We start from the raw sequence: 9,606 nt of genomic DNA on the forward strand, positions 1-9,606 counted from the left end.
CTAACCTCCATGTCCTCTGAGTGCTGTTTCCATCTCCCTCACACCATAAGGTTACATCTACCTTTAACAATAACGCATTAAAAACAAAGGTTATTTATAATGCGTTATAATCTAATCATATCATATTTGCAAGAACAACACACAAAACATAAAATAAATGTTTACTTTACTTAAGGGAAACAATACACATTATAAAACATTATGATCCTTGGAAAATAAATGTCATGTGACACTATGGATCATAGTATTATCATGTTTTTACACAGAGGAACTATGAAGGTCAATAGACTTGAGATTGGGCATAGAGATTTGTCTTTATATTCATATTATTAAATAACCCAGTAATTCATAAAATAATTTCATGGAATGCTTTATGCTCACCCATCACTCTTATTAAACTCCGCATATACTCCACAGAACTCACGGGACCACTGTGGCAGGATGTGACCCCATTAACATTCATTTTTACTGAAGATCTCCATTATACAATTCATCAGAGGGCTGCACAGTGGTGCAGTGGGTAGCACTGTCGCCTCACAGAAAGAGGGTCCCGGGTTCGATTCCCAGGTCAGGCTCGGGTTCCTTCTGTGTGTAGTTTGCATGTTTTCCCCGTGTAAGCGTGGCTTCCTCCCACAGTCCAAAGACATGCAGGATGGGGATAGGTTCATTGATGACTCTAAATTGCCCGTAGGTGTGAATGTGAGCGTGAATGTTTGTTTGTCTCTATATGTTAGCCCTGTGATAGACTGGTGTCCTGTCCAGGGTGTACCCTGCCTTCGATCGGTTCCAGCCCCCCCGCAACCCTGAATACGGGATAAGTGTTATAGAAAATGGCAATTCATTACAGGAAAAAAAATATGCCAATGCTATATGTATGCTGTAGGGCTTATATGTAGTAACAAAGCATATATTGTTACTGTGCATGCTATAAAGTAGGCCAAGGGACTGAAGTGATAGAGGTTTATTGGCACTGTTGATACACAGGGTGCTGTTCATTGTTCTTATGGAGAACAGTAAATAGAAAATGTTTCTATAGTCTGTGCAACCAAATTCAAAACCAGCAGTGTCCACCAAACAGCCGTATTGTAGAAGATCGATTTCATGTTCTGTTTGAACACATTGAAAAACGTTAAACCTCAAAATTAAAATGTGATACAGCAAGCTTTGGGCCATTTCATAACATCCAATCCCAGAATGTCTTCAAAGAGTCCAAAATATTTCAATTCCAAAACTAAGCACCCCTAATTTAAAAACCACAGGCAAACATATTTTGATACTAAACATTTCCCTCATAAATTTGCTACTTTTTTCTCATAAATGTCCTACTTTTTTTTTGTTTCGTAATTTTGACCCCCTCTCTTGGCTCCTTTTTTTAAACCTACAATGGCCTTAATACGCTAGGGTCTTGCCACTAAGGAAGCTAAAATGAGAAACTAAGATGGAGTCAACAGAGCTGGGATTTCAAGATCAGTTGATACCTGAAAAAAGAGCCTCAGACAGAGGAACATGAAACACAGAGATGACCGCCCCATGAGGTATAGAGAAAGCATGTTGTTCACCCACATATAAACATTTTGTGGTTGAGTTGAATTTTGGACTGATTGGTGATCACAAGGAGTACATTACTTCTCAGCCTGTGAAAACAGTTTTATAATATCATCTGTGTTTCTGGAGGGAGTTTGAACTATTTTTTAAACAGAAAGTCAGTGTTTCTGTATAAAAAAGAGGTGGAAGTTTGAAGGAAGTGGGCATTTGAAGGCAGAGGGGTCTATTTAAAGAGGCTACTGGGTTGCATCCTAGGAAATAAATCATTTTTGGAGTTAGGCCTCTGCTGCAATTCTATACTCTATATACCATTTATTTTAACCCTGATGACCCATGCTGTCATTTTTCTTGAAGATTCATTTCAGTTTAGTCTTCTTTACTCCCACCACGATTTGCCACATCGAGGTAATAGTGAAGACAGCGGACCCTGTAGAAAATCTGTTCCAGACAGGACCGTCTCGAACCAGGTGTGGCATACCCGTTGGTGACCCCCACACATTTAAAGCCCAGACGCTTGTAGAGCCGGTGGGCTGCTTGCGAGTATGCTGTGGTTCCCAGGAAAACAGAGGAGTATTCGTGAGTGACAGCAAACTCCAGAACCTTTTTTCCCACCGCTACACCGACTCCAAAACGTCGAACTCTCCAGTCAACAGACATCCGACGCAACTCAACAGCACCTCCTGGCTTCTGCTGGCTGATGGCTGCTACGACACCCACCACTTTGCCCTCCAGCACTGCTACCCACATGCAGGTGTCTAAAGCAGAGGACAGGATTACAACATGGATTTGATGAATAAAAGGAAGAAAATGGGAAATCATTCAGTTAAAAAGATAATTAATTTGACTTTCACAGTTAGCCTCCTCCCAATCACTTGCTGGTAAGTCACATGTCAAGAAGACATTTGGTTTCAGTGGGGGTTTTTTTGGTGTAGAATAACTCGTGGTAACACTTTACTCATTATTATTACTTATAATACCTTATAAACCTTGTTATAAGGTGTCAGGCATGATTATAAACATTTATAACAACTTTTCTAAAGGCTTATAAATACATTATAATGTGTTATAAATGTGCTCATGATGCATTATATACATGACCTACCTTATTAAGCATAACTTAATAATAACGAGGGGAAAAGATTACAAATTTTCTTTGGCTACAGAAATGATTCCCCCTCTTACTGCATTCATTTTCTTTGCATTAAACTGGCAGTCATTAGTAAGAATGTCTATATTTTGGATTCAAACACTGCCAGAAGTCTGGCTAAACAGGATTAGAAACCACTTACTACACTTATTATACTGTATGTTCAGAGGGGCATTCTTGTGTATCGGCGTATACTTAATCAGAGAATAAAAAAATGTATCAAGATTCAATAACATTTTACTTTCCTCTCTACTGTATACACCATCATTGTAAATCAGAAATGTTAGGGGCAAATTATTTTGCAATACATACTCAGAGAGAAATGTTTTATAAAATATAAACAATGTATGCCTCGGGATGTCTTGTAAAATTCTTCAATGTTGCCCATGTCTGTGCTCATGAGGTGCTCCAGGTAACCATGGATCACACGTCTGCTGTAGATGTAGCGCCCACACAGCACAATTGCAGGGACGAGTACTATCACCGGCCAAGACATGGTGATAACAAAACACACAACTGCAAGAGGAAAGAGATTGACAAAATGTATAAATGTGAAGATATGAAGTTGTACTGCTTGTTACTTCCTCTGTGGCTATATATAGAACAAAGGTGTGACCTGCAGAGTTGCAACACAAGAGAACAATACACAGCAAGCTAAGAATGAAAATAGATTTGAACATTACATTATAAATTACTTTAACCCAAGTAAAAAAGTGAACCAGAAAAAAATGCCTCCAGTTGTTTTTAAGAGAAATAGTCTCAAGGCTCCTATCAATGTGCCACCCTATATATGTCTTCCAAACTGCAGAAGCAATCTCAGAAATATGTTGTGTATGTGACCAAGTGCTATTCAATATTATACCAGAGACTGTGTACACAAAAATATCGATTGTATTTATTCTGCATGGGATGGTAACACACAGCAAGACTTTAGACTATATAGGCTAGATGTAGACCACCATCCAAGGATGGGTTGAGTAACCATTACATTCAAAACAAATCAAGGAAATAAACCAAACAGAAAATAACCAGTGTGGGCTAAACTGCACACCAAGGGAGGTTAGTGTAGAGTCATGCTTAACAAGGGAAGTTGACACAAAACATAGGCTACATAGTTAAGTATAAAATAACCCCTCACATAACAATCCATCACCAACATGCAGAATCTAGAAAAACAAATGCTTTCAATAATTCATTTTAATTTAATTTTACCAATTAAATTATGCATGTAGACATATATTTAAAAAGGAATATTCCACATCAAACAAACAAAGGCCGAACTTTCATGTGAATCAGTGGAAATTGACCCTCTGCCTGGGTCCTAGCGACCACTCCATACCTCTCTTCCACATATATGTAATAGTCACCTGTCATAGCAGTATAGAGCAGGAGACTCTCAGGGTGATGTCTCAAGCCCCTGAAGGCAGTGTCTGCTACCCTCTCCATCATACCTTCACAAAAAATTCGGTGTATCTCCTGTATGTCGGCTGGCTTAAACTCACGCACAACAAGCTTGAAGTCTATTTTCCCTTCCATATCAAATGCTTTTCTTTTAAAAAGGATGCAGAATGCACTAGTTGCTGAGGTTCAACCACTAAATGCTTCTCCGTACCGTCTCTGTTTTGCTCAAACGCAGTTGTTTTTCTTTAACTGGATAAACCGGATTCCTACAGAGTCTTAAACTAGTTAAGACATCAAAGCCTGTCTGATCACGCAGGAGAGGAATCAGGAGAATACACTCTTAGAAATAAAAGTGCTAAGTAGAACCATATAAGGTTCTTCGGCTTGTCCTCATAGGATAACCCTTTTTGGCTCCAGGTAAAACCTCAGCCCTTGTAAAAGAACCCTATTGGAACCCTTATTTCTAAGAGTGTAGAGCTCCCAACAGTGGGCAGAGATGGGAATTAGAATCTTGGGATGAGAATGAGATAATTTATATCATATATAATATATCATTTTTATGTTTGTACTTGATAATCTGTTGTAATTGTAACACTGAGCCAACACAAGACTCAGACTCAGGAGAGTTGGTGAAATCAAATGTTAAACTCTCTTGTTATCCTTGAGGTCAAGTTGACCCCATTCAATGTTTAACGTCCCTAAAAAGAATGTTAACATAATTAGTTTTGCTTGATAGTCATTGACTTATTTAGCTGTATTACACAGGTAAGAAATTGGGTTGTTTAGTATGATATTGAGGTAACTAGGAAATTAAATATAATGTTTAAAAAAAACGTCACATAACATGAGGAGGGGAAAACTTTCATATTTCTCTTTTTGGGAAAGGTTCTCACGAAAATTTCTCTTTTTTGGGGGATCTTTTTTTCTCTGCCTGTGAATTGAACTTCTCTGGAAATCATGGTGCTTAGTGGCACTTCTGCGTCCAGTGTGATCCTGCTGTTTGTCTCAGTGTTTCTATTATAGTTCATGTGTTCAATACGGTGATATTTATTTGCATTCAAGATGTTTTCTTCAAAGATAAAAATTGGTGGCTACTACTGTTCAGTGGGAATCAGCTGCTTTTTCACACTTTTCAAACTAAAAATGCGAGAGAAAAACCACACCTTGTATTTTGCATCTCACAGTATCGTACGCCTGATGTGTGCTCTTGTCACATTGAGTCGTCTCTCGTCATCTTTTCACTGAGCTCACTGAAGCGTGCATTACTAAATCCTCCAAAACTATGCCCTCCCAGGTGAAATACATGCTGATGCTGAATAACGAGTAAACAGATGCTTAGAACGTTTCCAAAACTGATTGTCAGCCACCTTAACATACAGACTGAAACTGGATGCATATTTGTGTAGAACGTCTTTGTTAGCTCACCTGAATCTCAGCAAATGCTTCAGAGAAATTGTTAATCACCCACTAAACTGCACAGTCTTAAAAAATTACACTGGCAAATGATAGAAGAAGGATTTGAATCAGTAGAGAACATACTTAAACACCAACTGTTTTAATGTTGGCTCATGGCTTAAGACTGAGCCACAAATGATACAGTTTATCCACGAGCACCACAAAGCAAACTAGCTGATATAATCCAGTGACTTTATAAGAATTTCTTCAGAATGAAAATAGACCACGTCGATGATGGCAGAAGGAACGCGGCTGGGAGGAGGCAGGCAAATTAGAGCGAGGGTGACTCACTTCTGGTCCAAGAACTCTCAAAATGTCTGTTGAGATCAAAAATAATCAGACAAGGCCAGGCATGCCAAACTGACATGAGGGTGGGATCAGTTGGATTCTATATTTAACATGCAATGACGCCTTTTGGTTATGATGCATTTGAAATTATACTGTCACAAATGTTGGTGTGGAGGAAGTCACCGAAAAAACTGTAAGGACGGTCAAACTGGAACTTCAAGGATCATTACCCGTTTCATTCTCAGAGCTCTGACGGGCACCAAACCAAAAACTTAACATGCAAATGAGTAACTGAACTGTCGTAGAAATACTTTATCAGTGCATCCCAACAAACCAATTCCTATCCACAGGTCCTAATAATCATGAAGCTACATCTCTCTGTAATGTAAAAACATTCAATTGTTTTTAAAACATTCCCTGAAGACTACAGAACCACAAACACAAATACACCCACACACACTCCTCGTTCTCATCTCTCATTCCTTTGTGCAATATACATACTACAAGACATGCTACCTCCCACTCATTAACTGTTGCTTTTCTTATGATAGTATCACTGAGTATTATCACTATTCTATTCTTATATCTTTAATCATATTCTTCAATACTGTACACTCCTTAGCATTTACACATTTACTAAAAAAAATGTTTTTTTAAAGATTGAAAAAACAAGATTTAACCTGCTTTTTTCTTTCAGGCCAGGCTGCTGGCTACATATTTGCATAGATATGAAAATGTTATCAATCTTGTCTGCAACTCTCAGCAAGAAAGGAAGGGAATAGCATTTATAAGCGGTAATAATAGCCAACATATTACCTACAGTAGCGGTGGTAATACACTGCCATCCGTAAAACCTTAACACATAGGATGTAAACACGCCATCATTTATATGGACAAAATCCAACTATGCAACCCACACTTTTCAAGAGAACATGAAAGAGTCAAAACTCAATAAATCTGTGCAGCGTCTTGCTTGCCACGACTATTCACAGGGCCTGTGTTTGGCCATTGAGATTTTTTTCGGAGGGGACAATAATTGTTGCTGATAAAAAACAAAGCAAAGCCATAACCCAAGGGGATTCAGGAGGTAGTGGCCTCTGCAGCCGTTTAAGACTTCATGCTAATTTCTCTGCTCTCACTGGAAAGCAGAAGAGAGAACTGGAAGAAAGCCAGGATCATAGCCTAAAGGCAGTTCTCTCACTTACACTGCAGGGAAACTGTCCTTGTTATCTTTGTAAGCGAGTGCTGCACTGAGTCAAATCCCAGGATGGCCCAGGCGCTTCAGATTTGTGCTGAGTGGGCTACACGGTGAGGAGGCCTCTGTCCTGGTCTGTCACTTCCCTGTTCCCCCGCCATGCCTCTGGTAAAGTTGTGTTTGTTTCTTGGTGAGCATTAGTCATCCTCAATGTAATACACAGTGATATGTTTTTGTACTTTAACCCTTTAGTGGCGAGGCCTAGTCTGACTTTCATCAGAACCAAAAGGAGTTGTTTTCTTTTGATAATATTCAATGGCCACATGCAATGATTGAAACACTTTTTAGTGTCAGTGTCCTTTATAGAATCAAACCCGATAATTAAGCTGTTCCGTCAGATTTGTTTTTTCTCCCTGTGTGGCCTCTTGTTCTCTTTTGCCACCACCAAGCTATGACGACTTGATCCACCTCTGTCTTCTGGTATGTTTTTAAGAATATAACATCCATCCATCCATCCATTTTCTACCGCTTATCCTGTATTTAGGGTCACGGGGGGGCTGGAGCCAATCCCAGCTGTCATTGGGCGAAGGCAGGGTTCACCCTGGACAGGACGCCAGTCTATCACAGGGCCAACATGTAGAGACAAACAACCATTCACGCTCACATTCACACCTACGGTCAATTTAAAGTCACCAATCAACCTATCCCCATCCTGCATGTCTTTGGACTGTGGGAGGAAGCCGGAGAACCCGGAGAGAACCCACGCTTACACGGGGAGAACATGCAAACTCCACACAGAAGGAACCCGGGGCCGACCCGGGGATCGAACCCTGGACCCTCTTGCTGTGAGGCGAGAGTGCTACCCACTACACCACCGTGAAGCCCAGAATATAACATATATAATAATATATATTTAGGATATAATAATGTGGTTTGTTGGGGACAAAAGGTTTTTGAATGACCATAATATGTGCACCACAAATTGTTCGTGATCAAGAATGGTTTGATCATTTGACCTAAATAGTTTGGTTTGCACCACCAGCCGTTTTGTAGTTTCCCATTTATAAATACAATCGATGTTCATTCAGTAGAACCAAGAGGGAAAATGAAGAAACAACAGTACAGTAGAATGCTGAGTAGAAATGTCTGCTCCTCTGTGACTCGACTGGTCATAACCAGTAAGAAGAGAACAGAGCACAGTGTACCCGAGTTTGACACAGGAGGCGGTGAAGGAGATGAAAAGGGAAGATAGAACAGGATCAGAAGAGAAGGAGTTGGAGAGAGAGAGAGTGAGAGAGAGAGAGAGAGGTGGGAAGATGTACATTCATTCTGCTCTACAGGCTTCAAGAGAGAGTGGTGATTAGGAGAAAACAGGTGGAGCGGTTCCATGTGAGTCTAAGAACACGTGGAGGCCAATTGGTGGAGTTGTTTAGTAGACATGTGATGTAGTTGGTCTGTCACAAAGACATAAATTAGGACACACAGGAGTGGGAACTGCAGGTAGGAAGACTAATGTATTGGTGCTATAGATCACGATTATATGAGATAGAAAGATCAGACATGCCCACCCCCTTAGTTTCCAGAAATATTTTCTCTGAGCTTTTTAGCCTCTAGCAGTTAACATTAGCCAAAATAATTTCCTGTGGGATAAACCACCGCTTCCTCAAAATAGTCACGGGTGTCATATACGAGTTCAATTCCAAATAACTGTGTCACCACTTCACATGTCAGGATAAAACAACATTTGAAGACACGACTTCAGTGCACCTTTCCAACCTGAGAACCTGATCAAATCAGACGAGTGTTTTGTGTTTTACTTTTAAGGTACAGAATTTAGAACAGTAAAGAAGACCTATTATGCATGTTTTGTGTTTCAGGTTACTATGAGAACATGATTACATGCTTTAATGCTCAAGAAATGCTTTATTTCACCTTGCTGGCTGTGCTGCTTCTCAGCCTCTCTCTGTTTGACCTCCCGCCCCACCCTCCCAAAAAGCCTAGTATGCTCTGATTGGTCAGCTGGCATACTCTGTTGTGATTGATCAACCGCCTAGTGTTTGTCAGAAAGCCATAACCAGATAACAGGAGTTGTACTGCTGAGGAATAGTGATTAAACAAATTTTAGCCACTTGTTCAAATTCGAACAGCAGGAAACCGTGTCTTCTCAACATGACATCGCCATGCTCAGCTCAGCTCTTACTAGCATTGTTTGAGGGTTTGGCAATTATTATGCACCAAGTGTTACTTGGTGTGTTACTGTAAAGACATAGTGAAGTAATATAGTGCTCCTACCAGTGAGCAGTGCTTGATTTTGGTTCAACTGTTTTCAATATGGTAGCCAGGTGACACCTTTTCTCATTTTACAGCTAAACAGTACACTAAAATATGTTTCTTAAAAAACATTTAAGGCAATCCAGTAACAGAGTTCATTAATTAAGCCAACGTGGAAGTGAAAAAAACTGTAGTTCTTCCGATGACCACTTGAGGCAGGCTCCAAAAGCGAGTCAATCTCCAAAGACCCTATGTTTAGATGTCCACCTTTACAACATGAATAAAGAAGAAGAAGAAGAAGAAG

General features: G+C 39.8%; 1 protein-coding gene across 2 annotated transcripts; it reads right to left on the minus strand.

The window, feature by feature from the left end:
- Positions 1–273: 273 nt before the first annotated feature.
- Positions 274–4,299, minus strand: LOC311011032 (N-acetylaspartate synthetase-like). 2 transcript variants are annotated; one of them, XM_084005721.1, is made up of 3 exons: positions 4,060–4,299; positions 3,044–3,208; positions 274–2,300 (listed from the first exon to the last, which is right to left on the minus strand). In XM_084005721.1, exons 1-3 carry the CDS (start codon positions 4,226–4,228, stop codon positions 1,912–1,914), a joined length of 723 nt encoding a protein of 240 aa, XP_083861847.1. In that variant the 5' UTR covers positions 4,229–4,299; the 3' UTR covers positions 274–1,911. The 2 variants fall into 2 exon arrangements, with proteins under 2 accessions (XP_083861847.1, XP_083861846.1); XM_084005720.1 differs by having other exon boundaries at positions 3,005–3,208.
- Between the last annotated feature and the right edge of the window lie 5,307 nt (positions 4,300–9,606).

This window comes from Eutrigla gurnardus (assembly GCF_963514095.1).
Source record: "Eutrigla gurnardus genome assembly, chromosome: 3".
Lineage (NCBI taxonomy): Eukaryota > Metazoa > Chordata > Actinopteri > Perciformes > Triglidae > Eutrigla > Eutrigla gurnardus.

Coding starts and splice junctions, on each gene's coding strand:
- LOC311011032 (XM_084005720.1), bottom strand. CDS start 4,228: ATGGAAGGGAAAATAGACTTCAAGCTTGTTGTGCGTGAGTTTAAGCCA. Junction 3,209..4,059: donor GCTCTATACTGCTATGACAG/GTGACTATTACA, acceptor TTCCTCTTGCAG/TTGTGTGTTTTGTTATCACC. Junction 2,301..3,004: donor TATAAAACATTTCTCTCTGA/GTATGTATTGCA, acceptor CCTCTGCTTTAG/ACACCTGCATGTGGGTAGCA.